Raw genomic sequence first — 24,836 nt, forward strand, 5'->3', positions numbered from 1 at the left:
CCCGGGATCGAATCCCACATCAGGCTCCCGGTGCATGGAGCCTGCTTCTCCCTCCGCCTGTGTCTCTGCCTCTCTCTCTCTCTCTCTGTGACTATCATAAATAAATAAAAAATAAATAAAAAATAAAAAAAAATAAAAAAAAAAGAAGTTCAAGTCCTTTCTGAACTGTCTTTCATTGTCTTTCCCTTTCTTGCCTGTTACATTCTTTGTCCCTCCCTCCATCGGCTTCAGCCACACCAGCCTTTTGCTGTGCTACAGCAGATCTCTGTGTGGAAAGTGATCTGTGTGGCTTGCTCCTTGCATCATTCAAGTCTTTGCTTTGGTACCATCTTTTCTATACCATCCACTGAAATCTGCCCAGCCTCCCTCCCCAAGCATTCCCATTTCCTTAACCATTCTTCAGTTTTCTCCATGGCACTTACCTGCTCCCAGTAATTTATGTTTTATTATCTGTCTTCTCTACTCCCTTTCTACTCCCCTATCTCACCTTGGCCTGTACCCACTCTCACCCGGGTTGGTGTGATTTATTTGTTGCAGTAACCTCTGTGTCTAGAATACTGCCTGGCAAATATTTGGATAAATATTTGTAAATATTTGTAAATAAATGTAAAGTGGTTAGGAAAATACCTTCACGAGTAGAATGTGGATGCGTAGAATAAGGAATGAGATGCTGAGAAAGGAACACTGGAATTCTGGCTGCTTGGGTTCCTGCAAGTATAGGAATAAGATGAGGGCAGATGGGACAAAGGAGAACAAAATGGTTCATTGATTCAGGGATGTGTGTGGGTGTACTTGTTTCTTTCATTTTAATACATTATGATCATTGTATTCTTTTCTGCTAATTGTTTTATGAATATGTATTACAAAAGTTGCAAGGATAGACTAATGAGCATCCTACGTGTCCTTTCGTCTTTCGAAGACCGACCAATTGTTTAACACTTTGTGGCTTTTACTTCATTTCTTTCTTTCTGTATATACACATTCCATGTGTCTGTGTCTCTGGCTGACCTATGGGGGTTGCTCTTGGGTCACCTCTCTGTCCCTATTAATTTAGCCCTGAAAAAGTTTGGGTTGGGTCACGTGCTACAACACCTGCCAGTGTAGGAAGCGAAGGCTCTGGCTCAAGCATATTGCTCTAGAAGGGAAAGTGAGAGGTCACGTGTTAGTTAGATGTGACATTCTGGGTATTTGCAGTTTATAGACAGGAAGTCTGATACATACTACGTGTCTTGCCCAGAGCCACACCGGGGGTACAGCAGAGCTAATATTTCAAGCCAGGCCTGCTTGTCTCCTTTTCATAAACCTCCCGGCCTCTAGCATATTGTGCCTTTAGTTCCTCATCTGTAAAATAGGATCGTTAGTCTAGATTGTCTCTAAAATTATGTTCCCTGCTGATGTTCTTTAATTTAGGCCAGGACTTGAAATCCCAGTGGCTCCAGGGACCAGGAAGATATTTTTTTATGTATGTGAGGCAAATGTAGGCAGTCGTGGGACCAATGATAACTGGAGGATTTGAGAGATTCGAATTAAAATTGTAACGAAAGGGGTGGCCAAATAAATAAGTCCATGGGGCCATTGGTTTCTGATGCTCAGATTTATGTACTTACCTGGAAATGTTAAGCTATCCAAACAGTAGCATGCAGCCCTGTCATTATGATGTTTGTCAGCCCATCAGTCATTCTTATTTTCTATGAATTGTAATTAGAGAAGGTGGAGCTTGGGAGTGTGTTGGCCTTAGTATTCTTTTTCATACTTAAGCACTTCACCTTGATCCCCTTCCCCATGTGTGCATGCATGCACTCCGCTTTGCAGCCTTTCTCAGTAGGCATACTGTCCAACTGCTGGACCATGTATTCCTCCCTAACAGGTGTGCCTACAGGTTATGCTAAAACTAGATTCTGTACTAAAACTTGGATTCTAGTTAGTGTTCTCCTTGAACTAGGTGTGTGACATTGAGCTAGTTGTTTAGAGTTGTGCTTTCATTTCCTGACAGTATAGTGAAGGTGAGAGACTCTGTCAGTGATTTTCACATTGGGTTTTCTGTAGGGTGCACTCTCACGGGGGAGCACGCTGTGGGAGAGGGGGACCAGCTGAAAGGGATCTTCATCCTACCTTTACCTGAGCAGCTTTGATTATCTCTTGGTTCAACTACTTACTAGTTGTATAATCTTGGGCAAGTTGCTTAACCTCTCTGTGACTCAGTTTTCTCCTCTGCAAAGTGGGCATGATAATAGTACCTGTCTCTCAGAGTGGTTGGGATACTTAAAGGAATCAATAAATGTAAAGTGGTTAGGAAAGTACCTGACATTATAAGGTATGGTAGGTAGAGTAATGGCCCTTTCTATTCCTGGAATCTGCGACTATGTTATTTAACTTGGCAAAAGGGGCTTTGCAGATGGGATTAAATTAAAGGGCTAGAGGTGGGGGGATTATTTTGGGTTGGGATTGTGAGCCCATTGTAATCACAGTAGTCATTAAAAGAGTCAGAGATGTATGACAGAGGTGGAGGTGATGTGACAGGGGTCTGAGGGCTCTGAGCCAAGGAATTTGGACATCCTCCAGAACCTGGAGAAGGCAAAGAAATGGATTTTCCCCTAGAGCCTCCAGAAGGAATGCATTCCAGTAACACCAGTTTTGGCCTTCTGACCTACAGGATTAGAAGAATAAATCTGTGTTGCTGTAAGCCACTAAATTTGTGGTGATTCGTTACAGCGGCAGTAGAAAACTAATACGTGAAGTGTCGGCTAATTTTTCTTTTCTCTCTGTAACTAAGATTTTCTTTGAATAGCTCAATCTGTGGCCAAAGACAGTTTGAAAGCTGGTAGGCTAGGTGATTGCCAGCATGTCCTGCTCATCTTATAGCCTGTAGTGACAGGTATTCTCTCTGTACACAGAACCTAGCCTGCGTAGACTCTTTGCATTGAGTGAATGTGTGCGGAACAGTTGAAGCTTGGAATAAGGAATAGCAAAAGTAAGGTAATGGTTTCCAGTGTCCACCTGCCTACGGGATTCTCTGTAGTGTTCAGATCACTCCCTTCTTAAGCGTTGTTCCTAATTATTTTGGTTAACAGAATCTGGTTGTCTGTTATGTGCCCTATTACATATTGGGACTTGTACTCCAGGTTTATGCATTTGTTCTGAGGCATTGCATCTTTGTGGACTTGTCTTATTTTCTTCTACCCCATTGATTTGTCAGTTCAGGGCTAGAATACTCTAGGGCCTTTAGAAGCTGCTTTCTTCTATGATGAAGATGACCTTACTATAACAGACACTCCAGTTGGGGTGGAACTGGAGAGCTAGGGCCAGGAATGCCTTTAATGCAACAGTTCCAGAGATGGGGCTGGCCCTAGAGCTGTTCCTAGAACTGCCTGTGATTTGGCTTTCAGGCCTCAATTAGTCCAGTAATGCATTTTGGGCTCATAAGATGTTTGCATTGTTTAAACAATCTATAAAGTGAGTTATTTACTTTCTTATTTAACTCGTACAGAGAGGCCATACTGCTGTTCTTGTATATAGTGCTGCTGCCAGTTTTGTGAATCTGGAAAACATGAAGGAAAATCTGAAGCCAGTTTATAGGCCGAGAGGAATTTTGTTTCATTTCCAAGTTAAGTTGGATTAACTTCAGCATTATTTCCTTGGCATGAATCTGGCATGAAAGATATTAAGTTCTTAGAATCTGTACCCTGTTCCCCTCTAAATAAAACACTGAAGAATTTTGCTACATGTTTTGATGTGCAGAATGGGTGGCAGAGCTTCCCTTGGCAGAACTTTTGCATACTTGATGAACTAGTTACTTGGGTCTCTACATGCAAAGGAATGTGAACACCTAGGTGCAATTTGCCTATTTGAAAAAAGGTTTTAGAAGTCCATATGGTTTGTGCAGAGTCTTGTATTTCAAATTTAACGAGTAAGAAAGACTCATTTATTTGTGATTTCATTATTCTTCTCAAGCCCAGAATTATAGAACATGCCACATTTCCTCAAGCAGCCCCATTCGCGCTTTGATTGATGGTGTGAGGAGTTGCTGCAGATAGTGGTTGAACCTTGTTACCAGAGCCAGGCTTGAAACTTGAGCAGCTCCACTGCATGCAGAGGGCTGCCTTGAGGCACAGTCAGACTACAGCCACCCTAGCAGAGAGGCTTCCCATTCACTCCTTCCGAGTGCCTATATGTGACTCAGAGTTCATGGTCGGAACTGAAAACTCTTAATAGGTGGATATTCTGCAAACAATAATTTCCTCATCTGTGAAATCAGCAAGCCTGAGTTTGGCAATTTGGGCCGGTGTCTGGAGGCTCTCTGAACCTGGATTTAAACTGTGGTTACATCTCTCCATGTGCTGCCCTACATCTTCAACTCACCAGGTCTCAAATAGAACTCATCTCTCACACTGCTCTTAACCCTGAGAAGGGTTATGTTGCCTGTGCTTTCTCCCATTTGTCGGGGGATTGAAGACCTGCAAATTCTAGTCTGGGTGACTCTGAAAGTGGCAAGTTCATTTGAAAGGATGCAAATCACATTAATTCTTTTAGGTTAGTTGTGCTTTCTTTGTCTACCTTGAAGGTACTTCATTCACGGTGGTCAGGAATTAGTTGGCAGGAGAAGGTGGGGGCATGGAGGCCACATATATGTGAATTTTCTGTTTAGTTAGAAATCTTCATTAGAGGGAATCCCTGGGTGGCTCAGCGGTTTGACGCCTGCCTTCGGCCCAGGGCATGATCCTGGAGTCTTGGGATTAAGTCCCACATCGGGCTCCTTGCATGGAGCCTGCTTCTCTCTCTGTGTCTCTGCCTCTCTCTCTCTGTCTCTCACATGAATAAATAAATAAAATCTTTGAAAAAAAAATCTTCATTAGAGCCATTCGGATAACTGAGTGAGATCCTGGCAAGGGAAGAATGTTGTCTTCTGAAAGTTGGAATGCTGTATTGGAAAGGACATTGACAGAAGCTTAAAAAATCAGAGTTGATATTTGCCTCTAGGACTTATTACCAGTACTCTGAAGAGGTCTGTGACTTTGATAAAGTCACTAATCTATCTCTGAACTTAACCCATTTGTAAAATAAGGTGACACCAATGCCTACTCTCCAGGCTAATTATAAGGAGTAAATGAAGTAGTATTAGTCAGCATAGAGTAGGTGCTCAAAAAAGGTATTCCCATCCAGCGGCCACTCTTCCCTCCAGTAGAGGAATGTTGCCAGCTTTTGTAACTTGAGAACTAAAGACTGCTTGAGGTTCAGATGTGGTAATATTGGAAAGAGAAAACATTATCCTTTCCACAGAGCATCTTTGTGCTTGATTGATGGACTGTATGAAATGTGGTGAACTGTCTTATGGGTTTTGTTATGTTTTAAAAGGCAGAAGATAGCTATGAAAGTATAAACTACATGGGAGAAAAAAAATTGAAATATACTAAATGATGGAAACATGATAAATTTGTGATTTTTTTTTACAGGTTTTATTTATTTGACAGAGAGAGAAAGGAAGAGCACAAGCAGGTGGAACAGTAGACAGAGGGAGAGGGAGAAGCAGACTCCAGGGAGCCCGATGTGGGGCTCCATCCCAGGGACCTGGGATCATGACCTGAGCCAAAGGCAGACACTTAACCAACTGAGCTACCCAGGTGCCTCAAATTTGTGATTCCTAAAAGGAATGGGGTTTGGTGTGGCCAAATTTTTAAACAACAAAAATTTTGCATAATGAACTCCAGTAACACCAGAAGAAAGTCAATAGAAAGGAAGAATGATTTATTTTAAAGTGAAGTATTAATGTGACCATAATATTTGGTACTTAAGAGACAAAAGCGTGCTATTTACATAGGGAGAAATATATTAGCTGTGCAAATAAACCCAAATTTAATCTGCATTATAAACATTTTAAACTGGGGTGCCTGGGTGGCTCAGTGGTTAAGCATCTGTGTTTAGCTCAGGTCATGATTCTGGAGTCCCAGGATCAAGTCAGTCCCTTGTCCCGCTCCCTCTGTGGAGCCTGCTTCTCCATCCGCCTATATCTCTGCCTCTCTGTGTCTCTCATGAATAAATAAATAAAATCTTTAACAGAAAAATAAGGAAACTATTAAATTTTAACTTTCTAGAGAGCATCCTGCCTAGCCATATGAAATATGGACTTTTTTTCCTTTTTAAAAATTTTTTTTAAATTTATTTATTTATTTATTTATTTTCCTTTTTTTTTTTAAAGATTTTTTTTTTTTTTTATTCATGAGAGATACAGAGAGAGGCAGAGACATAGGTAGAGAGAGAAGCAGGCTCTCCGTGGGGAGCCCGATGCGAAACTCGATCCCAGGACCCCAGGATCATGCCCTGAGCCAAAGGCAGATGCTCAACCACTGAGCTACCCAGGTGTCTCAAAATATGGACTTTAAAGTATACTTTGATCTGGTGATTTGGATAAAATACTGCAGGAAAAAGCTCCCGAGGGGAAAAGTATAATCTATGTCAGTGTTTATATATTATGTAAATATTATATATAAAATGTGTAATATATATATATAAGTAAATATACATATGTAAGCACATATGTACACATAAATGGAACCAATGTACCTGCCTCTGTTGAGAACCGAAAAGCAAACATTAGCAAAATGGAATAATATAAATTACTAAAAATGATAAGCCCACACACTATTAATACCTTGAAATAGGTGCATGAAATGCAAAAGAAAAATCTTATTGTGGTCCCTGTTTTAGGGATATAATAAAGTACAAGACTATCAGTTGTTGCCTCAGGGACATGACATGATATTGTAGAGCGGGGAAAATAGATGACTCTGAGTAAGTTTTGGCTAAATAAGGTAGTTTCAGATAGTGCTATGAAGATAAATAAAGTGGCAAAGGGTAGAGAGAGACTTAGGGCTGCAGGGGACCTTGTTTTGGAGGGGATGATAGGGCTGTATGGGCTAAGCCATCAGGATTAAGAAGGAGCAGCCCGGTGTGGGTGGGGAAGGAGTGTTTTAGGTGGAGGGAGCAGCAGGTTTAAGGGTATGACATTGGAATGAGTTTGGCATTTGTGACCAAGAGTACACTAGTGTGGCTAAACCTTAAAGAATAATTATATGTTTGCTTGGATTACAATAGAAACTAAGTTGCTTTGGAATTGTCTAAATAGCCAGGTTTTCCTCTTTTATGGTTTAAAAAAATTTATTTTTTGATTGTGAAATTATGGCAAAAAGTACAGAAGCATACACAACGAATTTACATTTTATTTTAAAAAGTTTATCTATTTTTAAAGATTTTATTTATTTAATTGAGAGAGAGAGAGAGAACACACGGGAGAGCATGGGAGTGGGACAGAAAGGGAGGGGTAGAGGGAGAAGCAGACTTCTCGCTGAGCAAGGACCCTGATGCAGGATTCAATCCCAGAACCCTGTGATCATGGCCTGAGCTGAAGGCAGACACTTAAATGATTAAGCCACCCAGGCACACAACAAATGTACATTTTAAACAACCATAAAGGAAATATTTACAGCCTTACCACTAGCTTACAAACTAAAATACTGTTAATCCCTTTGTCACCTTCTGTTTACTTTCCTCAGCCCCCAGTGGTAAGCATTGTATGGCCTTTGAGGTAATGATTCACTTGCTTTTCTATAATTTCATGACCTATATATGCAACCCCAAATATAGTGTAGCTTGGTTTGAACTTTATATGGGAGAACGATACAGTGTATTTTTTGTTTGTGACTTGCTTCTTTCTGTCCAACTTGTGAAACTCATCTGTGTTGACATGTGAATTTATAGTTATTTTCACTCTACAGTGTATGAATGTATTGTAATTTTCAGTTCTCTTGTTGATTGGTATTTGTTTTTTTCCAGTGTTTGGCTATTATTGTGATTGTTCTGTTATGGGTTTTCTAGTATATGTTCTACAAGTGCACATGTGTAAGAGTTTATCTTGGGAATTTACTTAGAAGGTTGTAGGATATCACCAAATTTATTAGAAAATACCAAAGTACATAAGTAAGTATACCAATTTTTACTCTTACCCAACAGTGTATGAGGATTTCTGTTGCTCCTTGTATGGAATTATACTAACACCTGGGCTTGCCAGACTAATTTTTGCCAGTCTGGTGAGCATATTGATATATGTTAAGATTTTGCATTTTCACTAATTACCACTAATGAGTTTGAGCATCTTTTTCATGTGGTTCTAGGCCATTTAGATTTCCTTTAGTTCCTTTTGTGAAGGGCCTATTCAAGTGTTTTGTTTGATTTTTAATTGGAATTTATGCCTCACTAATTTATAGCTGTTATTTATACCTCCCAGGTGTGTGCTTATCCTCACGTTTTTATGTCTTAAAATTTTTTTAAAATTTAACACAAATTCTATTCATCTTTCTATTAATTTATCTATTGCTTTGTAACAAATCATCCTAAAACCTAACAGCGTGAACAGCAGCCATTTATTTATTTCAGTCTGGACTTGGCTTGTCTGGGTGAGCTTCTGCATAGAGGGCAGGAAAGCTCTGCTTCTGCCGGTGGCTATCTGACCAGTGGGGCATGAGTTGGGGGACTGGGCCACAAGTCTTTGACCAACCAAGGGGTAGTTTGGGCTTGTACACATGGAAGCCAGAGAGTTCCAAGAGAGTTGAACAGAGGCGTACAAAGTTTCAGGAGATGGAGGCTCTTAATTAACACAGTGTCACTTTCACTACATCATGTGGCCATAAGACCTAGATTCAGGGGTTGGAAGAGAGACTCCACCAATTACTAGAGGAGCTACAGAGTCGCATGAAAAAGAGAGGCACCTATAAGAAGGTATGGAAAATTGTCACTGTGCTTGTAGTCCATCACATTTTACATTATGGCATGTGGTTTTGTTCTGTACGCCAAGGGTAAGAAATTACGATCCTCTGAAAGTCTTAATGATTTAACTTGTTGCATTTACATCTTTCAATTTTTTTTTAAAGATTTATTTATTCATGAGAGACATAACGCAGAGAGAGGCAGAGACACAGGCAGAGGGAGAAACAGGCTTCTCGCAGGGAGCCCGATATGGGACTCAATCCGGGACCCTGGGATCACGCCCTGAGCCAAAGGCAGACACTCAACCCCTGAGCCACTCAGAAGTCCCAATCTTTTCTTTATTTTAAAGAGAAAGAGGATTTGAGAAGAACAAGCTAAACATGAATTAGATAGAGGAAGAATGAAGTTTCAAAAACCATGATAGCAAGGGATGTTGATAATAGGGGGAGGTTATGCATGTGTGGGGGCAGGGGAATCTTTGTGCCTTCTGCCCTATTTTACTGGGAACTTAAAATTGTTCTAAAAATAGGGCAGCCGGGGTGGCTCAGTGGTTTAGCGCCGCCTTCCGCCCAGAGCCTGATCCTGGAGATCCGGGATCGAGTCCCACGTCAGGCTCCCTGCGTGGAGCCTGCTTCTCTCTCTGCCTGTGTCTCTGCCTCTCTCTCTCTCTCTCTCTCTCTCTCTCCCTTCCTCTCTCTGTCTCTCATGAATAAGTAAATAAAATCTTTAAAAAAAAAGTTGTTCTAAAAATATAGTCTGTTAAGAAAAAAATTAAGAGAGAAAACCAAGCCATGACAGTAGCTGAAAGAGCTGGTGAGCATTATTAGAGAGTTTGAGAAGTGAGAGAAAGCTTGTCCAGGAAGTCACTGGGGAGCCTTTGTACTTAATGATCTGAGGTAAAAAATTGGCAAAAATAAAAAATAAAAAATAAAAAAAATCAAGTAGCATTTTCTAATGTAAAAGTAAGAATCTTTTGCTTTTATTCCTTGTTTAGTCAATGACTAAAATAAAAAAGAGAGGCACATGGGTTGTTCAGTGGTTGAATGAATACCTTTGGCTCAGGTCATGATCCTGGGGTCTTGGGATGGAGTCCCACATTAGGCTCCCTGCAGGGAGCCTGCTTCTCCTTCTGCGTATGTCTCTGCCTCTCTCTCCATCTCTTATGAATAAATAAATAAGATCTTTAAAAAGTAAAAAAGAGAAAATTGCTTCTACTATCACATTAATAACAGCCCTCATTTTTTACGTTGTTAGCCTCCCTTTCTTGTCCATATTTCTTTTTTGCATGAGTACTCTGACCAGCAGTTATGATTGCATTTTATTTTTTTCAGCTTTTCAGTGTGCTTGACGTGGAACTTCAACACAGTCTGCCAGTATTCATGGTACTGAGACAAGTAGTGTAGGGAGTACAGGAGTCAGTGAGCAGCTTCTTAGAAAGTGCTTTAGACCAGTGGTAGGATTATATCTGGGCCGGGGCATGTCTTTGTGCAAATAGCATTGGAATAGAATCAAGCCTTTGCTGTTGTAGTAACTGTGCTACTTTGTATAAATTATTTAACATCTCTGAGCTTTAGCACCCCATTGTAAAATGACTATAATCTTTATTTATTGTATATATGAGTATTGAATAAGATAAACAAGAATCACCTAACATGGTCTATGGCCCATAAGATAAATGTTGCCCTATTTTAGAAGTAGGGTTTTCCATTATTATTTTTTTCTTTCTATCTTTGTATATACTTTTCTTTAAATTTTTATTGAGGAATAATTGTATTAGTATCAACATAGTGATTCAATATTTATATACACTATGATATGATTGCCACAATAAGTCTAGTTACCATCTGTCACCAAAGTTATTACAATATTACTGACTATATTCCTTATGCTATACATCCCTGTGTCTTATTTATTTTATAATTGGAAGGTTGCATCTCTCAATTCCTTTCACCTATTTCATCCGTCCTCCCTATCCCCTTACCCTCAGGCAACCATCAGTGGTTCTCTGTATCTGTGAGTCATTTTGTTTTATTTTTTTATTTCTTTTTAGATTCCACATATAAAAAATATCATGTGGTGTTTGTCTTTCTCTGACTTACTTCACTTAACATAATGCCCTCTAAGTCCCTCTCTGTTGTTGCAAATGGCAAGATTTCATTTTTTTTATGGCTGAGTAATATTCTTTTTTTAAAAAATTAATCAATTAATTAATTTTTTTGGCTGAGTAATATTCTATTGTATATATAAATCACATCTTTATTCACTTAGCTATCTATGTATCTATGTACATTAAGGCTGCTTCCATGTCTTGGCTATGGTAAATGAAACTATAATGTAGTTTTCTACTGTTTTCTATTAATCTGAAGTAAAAAAAAAATGAGAACCTATAAGTCTTTTGCAGAATGAATTCTTTCTACCATTTAAGCTTGTCTTTTAGTTACCTCCATGCTGCTGTTTTCTATGAAACTCTTTGATCCTCCTGGGTTTCTCTGGCTGGAGTTTGCCAGTCAGTTAAGGGCATCTGACTGGCTGACTTTGAGCTTTGATACTTTTATATTTGAAACCTTGGCATCTAGCCAGTTCTCATCCAGTCCTGGGAGATACCATCAGGTGTGTGTGTTTCCTAATCATAGTGTGAACTTTTGAATTGGGCAAGTTCTGACCTGAGTGAGCAGAGAAAGGGAAAGATCTTTGGGGAATGGGAACAATGTGAGGTAGTCACATCTCTGAGGAAGACGGTGGGGGAGGGAGTAAACATTTCTTCAGCACCTGTTCTGTGCCAGAGTATAGAAGCGAAGACAGAAGCGTCCCAGGGAGGGCCAAGTTGAGGGCAGTGGACCCCTTGGCAAAGGAGTTGGGTTGTGCTTTCTCATAAATTGAGTGGGGAGCACTACAGCTTTAGCAACCTTAGGAGGAATACATTTCTTCTAAGCCTGGACTTAAAGCATCAGGTAATCATTAAATCATTCTTTCTAGGTCTTTCAGCAGCCCAGAGGAAGTTTGCACATTCACTCAGAGATTTTAAATTTGAGTTTATCGGTGATGCAGAGACAGATGACGAACGCTGCATAGGTATGTAAAGGTGACGTTTTGATTTGCCTTTCTTCGCTTTGGCTACTAAGTAATCATACCTTTCTCTTTGTAGATGCTTCCTTACGTGAATTTTCTAATTTTTTGAAGAATCTGGAAGAACAGAGAGAAATTATGGTGAGTTGTGGAATGTAAATTAGTAAGTTCAACTTTAAGCAGGGAAAATCTGGGTTTTGAAGATGGTTTTGGTAGAGTTTTTTCTTTTTTAAAGATTTTATATATATTTTTTGAGAGAGAGTAGTGGGGAGGGGCAAAGGGAGAAACAGAACTCCCTGCTGAGTGTGGAGCCTGATGTGGGGGCTCAATCCCAGGGCCCTGAGATTATGACCAGAGCTGAAGTCAAGTCAGATGCTTAATCGACTGAGCCACTCAGGCACCCCTCTGGTAGAACTTTTGATGCATTTATCTGCAGATGAAGTAATGCTTAGTAGTGGATAAGGTTTCAGGAATCTAGGTGTCTAGTTCCACAGTAGTGCTGACTACGGTAAGATCTTGGACAAGTTGCTGGACCTCTGGACCAAGGCCCTGTTTCTTTTTTCTCCTTCTCCTTCTGTGGTTTTTTTTTTTTTTTTTTAACATTTTAGTCATTTATTCATGAGAGACACAGAGAGAGAGAGAGGCAGAGACACAGGCAGAGGGAGAAGCAGGCTCCTCGCAAGGAGCCTGATGTAGGACTCAATCCCGGATCCCAGGATCACACCCTGAGCCAAAGGCAGATGCTCAACCACTGAGCCACCCAGGCGTCCCAAGGCCCTGTTTCTTTCTCACAATAGTGGTTGAACTATAGCAGTGCTTTCTAGATTTTTGTTAGCAGTAGAGCATTTTAATTTAAATTGAGTCTCAGAACATTAATGTACCGAAGATAAAGGCAGAAAAGCTAATGTAGTGGTAGAGGGACAACAGAGCAATGTGAGAGCCTGACTCATACTTCTGTAGGTTTTGAGGTTGTGAAGGGGAGACTTTGGGCCTTGGAAGCCTTTAGAATCTCACTTTGCCTTGAGATTTGTGATCACGACAGTAATGGTAATGGCTGCTTTCCACATGCCTCATGCTATGCTGGGTGTATTGAGGAGATGATTTTATTTAACAAATACTCAGAATGGATTTTGAGTGAATTGAGTAATATTTTCTCACCTTTCTTAAAAGCTTCCCTCTTAATGTCTGTTATTCATTCATTCAACAAAGATTTACAGTAGAATTGTCCCCAGGTTATTATATACTATTTATTCTCAGCAGTTTTTACAGGCTTTACAAAACTGACAAAACTATTTTTTCTATGTCCTTGAGAATGAGTACCACCTAGAATTATGTTAAAGTCTAAGTGTACAAGTAGGTTCAGATGTTGTTATACCAGTAATAATAATAATAATAATAATAATAATAATAATAATAATAGATCATGATAGCTAAGGTAGGTGTCACTCTGTGACTGGTACTATTTTAAGTTGTTAGTCTAATATTTCATCTAATTCTTGAGTCAACCAATATACTTTATGTTACTGGCTCCCATTTTACAATTGAAACTGAGGGACAGTTCCTTGCCCAAGATCACATAGCAGTTGAGAGGTAGAGCCAGAACCGGGCACTCTGAAGCTCCAACCATTTTGGCCAGCTTCCTGGATGTTACTGTAATCTCTTGGGTGGTGGCAGTGGTGGGATTTCTGTTTGGTGGAGTTGCAGTAGAGGAAGAAGTAGTGGGAGAGCGCTGGTTTTTATTTAAAAGTGCACTGTAACTTATTTCGTGAGATAATTTGTATATATTGTAAATATCGTAGCAGCCAGGTGAAGGTACTGTGGTCCCATTAGATTTTACTGGCATAGATGACACGTTCAGTGATTATTTGTGTGATCCAAGTCACTGATTTTTCAGCAGTTTAGGAATGTCTATAGTATACAAAGTGGGTCTGAATGCTTTCTTAGTTTATGTTTATAGAATCAACTTTTTTGTTCTCAGACCTCTTTGATATTTAGTTGTGCTTCTGGGATCCTGAGCATTCAGCAAATACACATTTGATCTTATTGTGTGTTCTAGGTACTGTTTAGAATCTGAGCACACAGAGGCAAACCAAGCAAGGTCCTTCATGGAAGTTGTGTTCTAGGAAGGGGAGATGATAAATAAACATATGATATAGGTCAGGCAGTGATAGGTACTACAAAATTAAATAAAGTATGTTTAGTAGCCAGAGTCAGAGAGTAGTGAAGGGTGCTATTGAGATGGTGAGTGGAGGTCTTTACTGCTGAGAACTATGTGAGACATCTTGGCATTTTGAGGAAGAGGGTTCTGGGCAGACTGGTGCTGGATTTTAGCTCCACTGAAATACTGTGTGACTACTTACTATCTTGATGTTCTGTTTGCGTTCCATGTTCCTTGAGATGAACTGACTAGGTCAAAAAATGAACATGGTCTTAGCTCCAGGCTGTCTGATGATAGAGATAGTGTGGTTCTCAGAGCTATTAGTAGCTGGCATCTTGACTTAATCTTCAGGGTCTTTTACGCTGAAGGTGGGGCTGAGTTTGGTGGGGCTGAGTTTCCAGTACAGGGTAGAAGTAGGAATAGGATGTTGTCTGTATAAGGTCATGAACCTCAGGGAGGAATGGGACAGTATGTTGCAACCCATTTGTGGAATAACAACTCCTGCTGCATAGCAGGAAACTGTCCAAAGACAGAAAGCAGTTTGGGGTCGAAGTGGGAGGGAGTAGCTATGACCAACCATAGAATTAAAGGGATATGTAATGCTGTTTTGTTTCTTAAACTTTTTAGTTTGAAAAATTTTGAGTGTGTATGAAGAGTAGAGAGAAAAATAATTAAACTATGTGTACTCAGTATCCAGCTTTAATTGGTTGCCACACAGCCAATCTTGTTTCTCTGTACTTCTCACTCCCTACTCCAATTAGTTTGACAGCCCATTCTTGTATTGTTTCATCTATAAATACCCTACTACAGAGCTGTAAAAGGTAACTCTTTTTGATCTGTAGCATCCTTGACACACTTAAAGACAAGCAATTAGTAATTTCTTTCTTTTAAAAGATTTTATTTATTTATTCATGAGAGAGGCAGAGGCATATAGACAAAGGCAGAGACACAGGCAGAGGGAAAAGGAAGCTCCCCACAAGGAACCTGATGTGGGACTTGATCCTAGGACCCTTAGATCACGACCTAAGCCAAAGGCAGATACTCAACCACTGAGCCACTCAGGTGTCCCAAGTAGTACTGCTTCTTAATATTACAAAGAATTAGGCTATATTCAAAATAATCTGATACTCATTTAAACAGTTCTTTATTTGAATCTGTATCCAAACATGTTGCATTCGATTCTTTTTAAAAAGATTTTATTTATTGATTGATTTGAGAGAGAGAGACCATGTGTGAGTAGGGGAGGAAGGGCAGAGGAAGAGGGGCTCGATTCCAGGACCCTCAGCTCATGACCTGAGCCAAAGGCAGATGCTTAACCACCCAGGTACCCCTTGATTGGTAAATTTCTAAGTCCTTTTTAACCTGTAGGTTTTTCTTTTTCCTTTTTTTCCATCAATAAGAATTCCTGATACTTTCCTATTTGCTTTAAAGGACCTTTAAAATAGTGCTTCTTGGTATGCCTGGGTGGCTCAGTGGTTGAGCATCTGCCTTTGGCCTGGGGCATGATCCTGGAGTCCTGGGATCAAGTCCCACATCGGGCTCCCTGTATGTAGCCTGCTTCTCCCTCTGCCTGTGTCTCTGCCTCTCTCTATGTGTCTCTCATGAATAAATAAATAAAATCTTTAAAAAAAAATAGTACTTCTTCCTGAGTTATGAGTTATAATAATAAAATAACAAAATAATAGAAGTGAAAATGTTTGGTATTTAACCCATATTAATGTTTTTTCAGTGTTTCTGTCTAATCTTGATCAGGGGTCACTTATTTTAACCACGAAAATTGCATAGAATAATGGCTACCTTTGTTTTGTTTTAAATAGTTTTGAATACTTAATAAAGAAAACTTTGATGCTTTATTAGGCACTAACCTTAAACTTTTGAAGAAGAAAAGATACCATACCTCTCTTAGGAAGCGCTCAGTATGGCCCTGGAGAATAAGTGGTAAAAAAGTGAATTAAAATGTATTCTGCTAAGGGGCACCTGGGTGATTCAGCTGGTTAAGCATCTGAGGACTCTTGGTTTCTGCTTAGGTTGTGACCTCAGGGTCCTGAGATTGAGCCCTGCATCAGGTTCTGTGTTCAATGAGAAATCTGCTTAAGACTTTCTCTCCCTCCCTCTGTCCTTCTTTCCCATGCTTGCTCGCTCTCTCTCTCTCTCTTTCTAAAATAAATACATCCTTAAAAAAATGTATATTCTACTAAGTGTAATAACACAGGTGTAGGTGGAGTTGCATGAAGTGCGAAGCAGCTAAATCTTTACTTGTTAGGAAGGACTTTGTGGAAGGAGTTATATTTGAGCTGGAGTTTGTGGAGCAGAGACACAGAGGAGCGCTTTTTATATGGCTTAACAAGTTCATACATCCCCAACACGTGACAAAGAGATGAAGGAGGTTTTAAGTAGCTAAAATGGGAGCCAGTGCATTCTGGGAACTTTTAAAAACTCTTGTTTTACTTGAAATTATTACACATTGGGGTACCTGGGTGGCTCATTTGGTTAGGTGTCAGACCCTTGATATCAGCTCAGGTCTTAATCTCTGGGATCGTGAGTTTAAGCCCCATGTTAGGCTCCATGCTGGGTGTGGAGGCTACTTAAAAAAATAAATTAAGAGTACTGTGGTTATCAGTATTATCATTAAAGTAACTCCTTATCATCTTTATGCAACATAATGAAAAACATACATTGCAGAGCCACATACTAAAAAGGGAATGCAAAACGACAATTATAAAATAGAGGTAGAAATATTCTAAAGTTGGTTCCAGGAATTTAACAAAATCTTAGGAGTCGCTTAATCTTTAAAATGTTATACTCAACTGATAAATTTGACCCTATATCTGAAACTAAGTATGTACTATTGGCTAATTGAATTTAAATAAAAATAAATAAATAAAAGCAATTGGGGCACCTGGATGGCTCAGTTGGTTAAGTGTCTGACTTGATCTCAGCTCAGGTCTTGGTTTCAGGGTAGTGAGTTCAGGCCCCACACTGGGTTCCATGCTAGGCATGGAGCCTACTTTAAAAACAAAACCAAAAACAATTAGTGTTTTCTGAAGTCCTAAATTAAATTATGTTGCATCATATAGATATTCATCATTAAGACTCAGTCATGAAACTGAAAAAAATTTTAATCTGTTTCAGAAGGCAAGGACCAATGTCAAAAAACTTAAAAAGCTTTCCCTCCCTCCTTCCCTCCCTCCCTCCCTCCCTCTCTCTTCCTTTCCTTTCCTTTCCTTTCCTTTCCTTTCCTTTCCTTTCCTTTCCTTTCCTTTCCTTTCCTTCTTGATTTTATTTGTTTATTTGAGAAAGAGAACAAGCTGGAGGCAGACCCTTAACTGACTGAGCCACTCAGGCACCCTGAAAGCTTTCCATTTCTTAAATGAATGTTAAAATAGGAAACTGGGCTTTAAGAACGTCTTCAGACTGGAAGCTCAACAATAAGGAACAAGTTCTTCTTTGGTTTTGAGCTCCAGGTGTATATATACATACACAAGACTGATCTGTGTACGTCAACAGGCTTAGATATAAATAGTTCAGCAAATGCTGTGTGTGTCTATTACATGCCAAACACTATGCCAAGTGCTTTAAAGACAAAGGCATAGTTCCTGCCTTTGCATAATTAGCCGTCCATTGGGAGAAATTGCCCAAAGCATGCTTTGTGGTAACAGAGTTCTTAGGGAATTCAGGGAGGGCATGTTGAAATGATGTTGGAGACATCATTTCAGACCGGAGTTGACAGATGAATCAGAGTTATCCAAGTAAGGAAAGATAGAAGTGAAGCACTAGTTTCTTCCCTATGAGGAAAAATGATAGAATTTTGGAAAGAGGGAGGGATCTGTTTGCATATTTCCCATCAGTGTCTGTCTCAGTAGCTCTTAAAGCCAATTGTTGGGGAAGGAACTGGAAAGAAGGCTAGTCAGGAAGTCTCAAAGTGTTTCCCCCCCAGCACCTGCACTGGAGTCCAATTTCTGTGCATGGATGTATCATGCCCTTTGAAAGGCCAATATTGACTTTTTCAGGGTAGTTCTCTTCTTTTTTCTTTTCTTCTCTTCTTTTTAAAAGATTTTATTTATTCATGAGAGACAGTGAGAGAGGCAGAGACATAGGCAGAGGGAGAAGCAGGCCCCCCGCAGAGAGCCCCATGTGGTACCATATCCCAGGACCCTGGGATCAGGACCTGAGCCAAAGGCTAACGCTTAACCACTGAGCCACCCAGGTGCCTCCAGGGGGTAGTTGTTCTCAAGTGAGCAGTTCTTACTGATTATTTTGCCAGCCTTGACTGTGAAAGTAAGTCGTGTTGGGGAGCTGGGTGCTGTTTGTGGCCAAAATTGCTGAGCTCACTTCTGTGTATCTTCTCCCAGGCAAGTACTATGTGATATTTCACTGCCAGAATTCTGGAGATGCTCTCTCTGGCATGGCAGGACATGGTGTACTTCTCTGAGGTGGGCAGGTGTCCAAGAATTTAAGGACTTTTGAAATACTGCTGTAGCGTTTATAATGTTCTTTTAAAAGCCCTTCATATTGTATTTACTTCTCTACATGTGTTGTTTTATCATAACTTTATGTTTCTGTACTTTTCCTAAATGTTACTGCTCAGTTTCTAGGGATTATAGGAAATCAGGACAGTTGTGTAAGGCCCAGGGGCTGAGGAAATCTTCAGGGAAGAGGGAATGCCTGGAGAGAGAAGGTAGAGCTTGCCAGATGGTACATAGTAGGCACTTGTCTCTCATGCCGAGGTGCTGGGGGCCCACTGGGCTGCCGAGCAGGGCGAGATGCCAACAGCATCTTATCCACCAGCCACATCCCTCTCCCTGCTTGAGCAAGATGACCCTGTTCTGCTGTTAGGAATTCCAGTGTTTCTTAATTTGTGTTTAGCATTATTTATGAGTTCTTGAAATGTGATAAGTATCCAAGGCATTACATGCCATTGGGAAGATTGTGCCTTTAGTTTCATCTTACTATAATAACATTTTTATGGTATATCAAATATATTTTAATCAGTTTTTTTTTACATACTCTTTAGGCTTTTGAGATCTTTTTTTTATCTTCCATAGATTTTACTCTTGTGAAAACACCGGGGTAGGGAATACTTTCTGGGTGATTTCCCTTGAGCTCATGCCCCAAGAAAGAAGATACTGGGCTTTTCAGTACCAGAGGCTTTTTGTTAACAGTTTAGATGGTTCTGGGCCAGATAGGATGGGTGTTTTCTCAACACTTGCCTATTTGTTTCACTCCTTTCTCGTTATTTTTTCATTGTTTCAAGTATCTTACAGAATCATGTAGTTATTTCTTTATCTTTTGGGGTTTTTGATACTGATTTTTACTCCAAACTTCCTTTTTTTTTTTCAAAAGTATTTCATAATGTTGTTAAGATGATGTATGTTGCTTAAAACCAACTAAATATCCTTTATGTTTTGGGAGAAATTTTCATGCAGTTCTTTCTTTAGTATACTCTAGGGCAGTGGTTCTCAAGGCTTGGTCTTTGGTCTGGTAGCATCAGCATCACCTGGGAACATGCTAGAAATGCTCTCTTGGGCTCTACCCTAGAGCTACTGAATCAGAAATTCTGGGGTGCAGCCCATCAGTGTGTATTTTAATAAACCCTCCAGGTTATTTGTGAAGCATGCTTAAATTGGAATCCTGGCCTAGGGTGCCAGTGAAACCTCCAGGTCCTAACCTTGGACCTAGAAATGTCTGAAAGTTGGAAATGCTGTAAATTGATTTTTAAAGACTTTATTTACCAGGAGGTTAAAATAGACTGTAAAAACTAAGCTTTCATCTGTCATCTCCAAAGGATTTTGAACTATACCTAGTTTATTTTCATAGAATGGGTTTCTGCTGTTAGGAATTTTAGTGTTACTTAATTTGTTCTTAGCATTACTGATGAGTTCTTGTAATGTGATAAGTACCTAAGGGATCACATGCCATTTGAAAGATTGTGCCTTTAGTTTCATCTTATTATAAATATTATATTATTATAATATAATATAATTATAATATTATAATATTCTAAATATTATATTTTAGGGCAGCCTGGCTGGTTCAGCGGTTTAGCACCACCTTCGGCCCACGGTGTGATCCTAGAGAGTGGGGATTGAGTCCCACATCGGGCTCCCTACGTGGAGCCTGCTTCTCCTTCTGCCTTTGTCTCTGTCTCTCTCTCTGTGTCTCTCATGAATAAATAAATAGAATCTTTTAAAAAATTATATTTTTATATATATGAAGCCTGTTTTAATCAGTTCTTTTACAATAAAGTGACATTATTTTGTGTGAAGTTCTCTTGGAAAGTGCATTCAGATGGGGAAAGACCCATCTTGAACTTATTTGTGAAAACAGTTTCTCAGTTTAGTTTAAAAGTTGTCAGTGACCTAACTTTATGAAGAATTTTCCTCCTTGGAACTGACTCTTACAATTTGACAACATCATTTTTTTCATATAAATCCCTTTTCCCCCTTGTAAACTCACTATAAGTCAGTCAGATGCAGAAGTCACTGTGAAACCTGTTTGCTAGGAGAGTATCTTTTGCAAGTTGGATTTTTACTGACCTAGAATCCAATAGAGGTTACAGTCTGGACTAACTCAAATCAGAATTCTAAAGTGAGTGAGGGGCAGCCCTGGTGGCTCAGTGGTTTAGCGCCGCCTTCAGCCCAGGGTGTGATCCTGGAGACCCCAGATCGAGTCCCACGTCAGGCTCCCCGCACGGAGCCTGCTTCTCCCTCTGCCTGTGTCTCTGCCTCTCTCTCTCTCTGTGTCTCTCATGAATAAATAAAAAAAAAATAAAGTGAGTTGAGGATAGTTTAGGCGAGAGAATTGGGCTCCTTGGTGGGCCCTTCTGTGGAAGGTTTGCTCATGACTCAGTGTCCTCCCTTGGTGACTCATAGTCATCTGTGGTCTTGAAGACTTGTCATCATCAGATTCTACTTCCCTGCTGAAACTTATGTTTCCTATATTTCATGTCCTTGGGCTTGTTCTCTGTTTCTGAGGAATTGACTCTTCTGATAAACCAGTTACTACTGTCATGAAAGAGCGGACAGACGGACTCCCTTTCACACCACCTCCACTCCACACACACACACAACAACAGACACCAGCATATGACCAGCTCACTTGTTTCATTGTCTTATCTAGAGGTGTGGTTCCATTAGTGGGAATTAAGTTTAGCTGAATCTACAGTTTCACGAGAAAAATATTTTTGTCTGATCCAGTCATGAAGTATTCAAAGATATGCCCTTGGCTCCTAAAACAAAGAACTGAGAGAGAACTTAGGGAAACTTTTAACAATTACTGAAACCAAAAAAAAGAGGGGAAACTGGAACTCAGTGAGATGGAGTGATTTGATCCACATCGCTTCACCAAGTAAGTTGGTGGTAGTAATGAAAAGACAATCTTCTGGGCAGCCCTGGTGGCTCAGTGGTTTAGCGCTACCTTCAGCCCAGGGTGTGATCCTGGAGACCTGGGATTGAGTCCCATGTTGGGCTCCCTGCGTGGAGCCTGCTTCTCCCTCTGCCTGTGTCTCTGCCTCTCTTTCTCTCTCTGTGTCTCTCATGAATAAATAAATAAAATCTCAAAAAAAAAAAAAAAAGACAATCTTCTATCTCCTGGTAGCCTAAGGACATTATTCTTTGCCTTTAGCTCCTTGTAAGATTTTATCAACCTTTCTTCCACCTTTGAACATGGGTTAAATGGAAATGTATCCTTATAGCTGCCATCTACAAGGTGGCAGTCTTGAAGAAATGTGAATTCTGTTATTTCTCCGGGCCTGATTGGACATGTGTAGTCCCCCAACATTTTAGTCAACAAACCATTTACCCACCTAAGGAAGAAATATGAATACTGCTGGATGTTTGAAAACCTGTCTTTGAGGCCTTCTAGTAGGTCCAAGAAGTGCCAGCATCAATAAATACCTAAAGAGTGGGTGTATCACCTTGAAAGAAGATCCTAGGTAACAAAGTGGAGCACCCCCTTTTTAAAAAATATTTTATTTATTTATTCATGAAAGACACAGGTAGAGAGAGAGGCAGAGACACAGGCAGAGCGAGAAGCAGGTTTATGCAGGGAGCCCAATGTGGGACTTGATCCCAATCCCGGGTCTCCAGGATCACGCCCTGGGCTGAAGGTGGCGCTAAACCGCTGAGCCACCTGGGCTGCCCAGTGGAGCACCCCTTAAAGAAATGGTACATCTCCAATATTCTTGATGACACAGAGGAGGAAAAAAATATGTGGACAAAACTAGATACTGGTGGCTGAGATGAAAAGTGATTGATAAGAGCTGGACTCTGAAGAAGTTTTAGAAATATTTTCAATGTTATTTATGTATGCACAAGAGGGATACATAATAAAAATCTGTCAAAGAGCTTTTTAATAAGTGTGAAGTTCTAAGTATTAAGTTTAAATCAAGATTTTATTAGCAATATATAAAAGAGTGAAATGTGTCTTCTTCTTCTTCTTCTTGTTCTTCTTGTTCTTCTTCTTGTTCTTCTTCTTCTTGTTCTTCTTGTTCTTGTTCTTCTTCTTCTTCTTCTTCAAGAAAGTGTATGTGAGTGGGGGGAGGTGCAGAGGGACAAGAAAAGAGAGAATCTTAAGCAGACTCCATGCCCAGTGTAGAGCCCAACATGGGGCTCAGTTTCACAACCCTGAGATCATGACCTCAGCCAAAATCAAGAGTTGGACACTTAACCAGCTAGGTGCCAACTAGGTGCCCCTGGAGTGTCTTATTATTAGTGGCATGTTAGATTGAATGAAATACAGAACTTTAGTGGTGGTGGGGATTACTAGGGGTCCAGAGGTATACCAGTGGCCATGATAGATAGAGTGGTGGGAAGAATATGGACTTTGCTAGCAGTGGCAGGCACCTCTCAGATCTCCCACTGCAGGGAGTGGAATGGACCATTGGGCCCGGCTGCTATATGGTTCTATCACTGCATTAGAGTGAAGGCCATGCCTCCTACAGGCTTCCCCCAGCCAGTGACTGAGACAGCAGGGGTGCTAAAGCAGCTCATTCCTGGGGACTCTAGAGTCCTCTGACAGGCAGCCTTGGCTCACAGAGTCCCCGATGGCCTTGCTGAACTTTCCTAGAATTGCCTTGTAGTCGAACACGTGTTTACTCAACCTTCTCACCTTCCTTTCCTCCCTATCTCCTTCCCCGGGGGTTAGACCTGCATTGCTGTCTGACAGCTCTTCTAGCCTCCCCGGCTCCCTCTCCATGTCCTCATGGGCATTTTTCCTAATAAATTTCTGGCATTTCTGATCTTGTCATGGTGTCTGCTTCTTAGAGGACCCAGTATAATACAGAAAGAGACTGTTTTGAATGAAGATGATGTGTACAGGAGACTTCTCATAGGCATTCATGGTTACTATTACCACTATCAGCAGGGAATGTTGAATTTATATAGAAATTATATTTTTTACATTAGCTAACTTTGTAGGAGAATCCTACCTCATTCATAAAATAAGTATTTTTGAATGCCTTTTAGGAGCTGGGCAGTTTCTAGCACCTGAGGATGCAGTGAGGTCTTAGGCCCTTGTCAGGATGAGGTCCTCAAGCTGCTGGCTGTGTAGTCGAGAATGAGAGCCTTTCTGTCCCACACCCTCCTTTTCTCTCTCAGCCACTCAGATAAGCCAAGGCACAGAAGGGCTGGAGATTAGTGTCTTTGCCATCAACCAAAGGTATAGATGTTCTTTTCTGACCAGGTCTCTCCACCCCCGTCTCTCTGTCTCATATTTTCTTGATCAACCACTTATTGCCTGATTGATGAGGTTCCATTAGTAGCTATGCCACTGACTCACACCATTCACTTCAGAAATTAAAATTTTCAAAAAAAAAATAAAATTTTCTCTTATTTAAAGGTAAAAAGTAAAATTTCAGATTCTCTTGTGATACTTTTGCAGCTTTCTCTCAGGCTCCTCTTTCACCTTTGTGGAGTTTTATTCCTTCTCGTAATGTTTTGCCTCGATGTTTACTTTAAAAAAAGTAGGAGCTAGATCCTTATTGTCCCTCATGCACAGAGGGAAAGAAGATCAAGGTTAAATCTCTTACTTAATATCCTTATTAGGTTAATTTATTCCTACTATATCCAATCTTTGTTTGAAGATTCTTAGGTTTCTTCCAAAGAATAACTAAAAAAAATCTTTATTGGTAGAGTCTGATTTAAAAAATTGGAGTAAAATTGCTACCTTTAACCAATGGCCTTCAAAATTGATGCAAGCTTCTTTTTTTCCCCTTCAAATAAATGCTAAGATATCTGTTTGTAGAAAATAGACATTAAAGGAAGCTTAAACTTTTGTGAGTCAGTGACTTTTTAAATTTTTTTTTGAGAGCCAGTTTATGACCTAATATTTAGGGAATTAAACTAGAGAGAAGAAATTGTCAGAACTTCAGCTCAAATCCTCTTGTTTTGTTAGGCTGTGTTCAGAGTTCAGGAATGAAAGTTGACAAAAACTCCTCACTGGGGACGTTTTATTCTTGGACTTTCAGAAGAAAGCAAAAGTATGGTGGATATCTGGTGAAATTAGGATGTATATTTTACTAATTATAATTTCTAGCCTCTTAAATGGGACTGCTGTGTTCTGAAAGAATCAGATATTCAAGAAACTGTTTCATATCAATTGGCTCTTAATTTTCAGGTTTAAACTCTATAGAATTAACAGCACCTCTGTATCTATGTCCCAGTTAGACCTTTGTATATGAATTCATTAAGATTCTCACCAGTTTTTAGCTGGAAAGTTTGAGCTATTACTGCTCTAAAATTTAATTTTGTTTTTACAATAATTTTTTCTACCAGAAGGATTAGCTTAGCTTGAGCTGTGCTGACAAATAAAATAATATCCAGGGATTTACTTGGAAGTTAAAATTACTTCTAGTATG

At 39.9% G+C, this 24,836-nt stretch overlaps 1 protein-coding gene across 2 annotated transcripts in view; it reads left to right on the forward strand.

Moving 5' to 3' along the window:
- Nucleotides 1-24,836, forward strand: part of ARHGAP10 (Rho GTPase activating protein 10) — a 312,621-nt gene that overhangs the window by 72,737 nt on the left and 215,048 nt on the right. The window contains exons 2-4 of one of the 2 annotated variants that reach the window (XM_072724789.1): nucleotides 5,451-5,618; nucleotides 11,734-11,829; nucleotides 11,903-11,964. In XM_072724789.1, the coding sequence (XP_072580890.1) occupies nucleotides 5,451-5,618; nucleotides 11,734-11,829; nucleotides 11,903-11,964 (326 nt within the window). The remainder of the gene's footprint in view (nucleotides 1-5,450; nucleotides 5,619-11,733; nucleotides 11,830-11,902; nucleotides 11,965-24,836) is intronic. The other variant, XM_026018180.2, reaches the window with a different exon arrangement.

Source organism: Vulpes vulpes, chromosome 10, assembly GCF_048418805.1.
Source record: "Vulpes vulpes isolate BD-2025 chromosome 10, VulVul3, whole genome shotgun sequence".
In the NCBI taxonomy this organism is placed as follows: Eukaryota; Metazoa; Chordata; class Mammalia; order Carnivora; family Canidae; genus Vulpes; species Vulpes vulpes.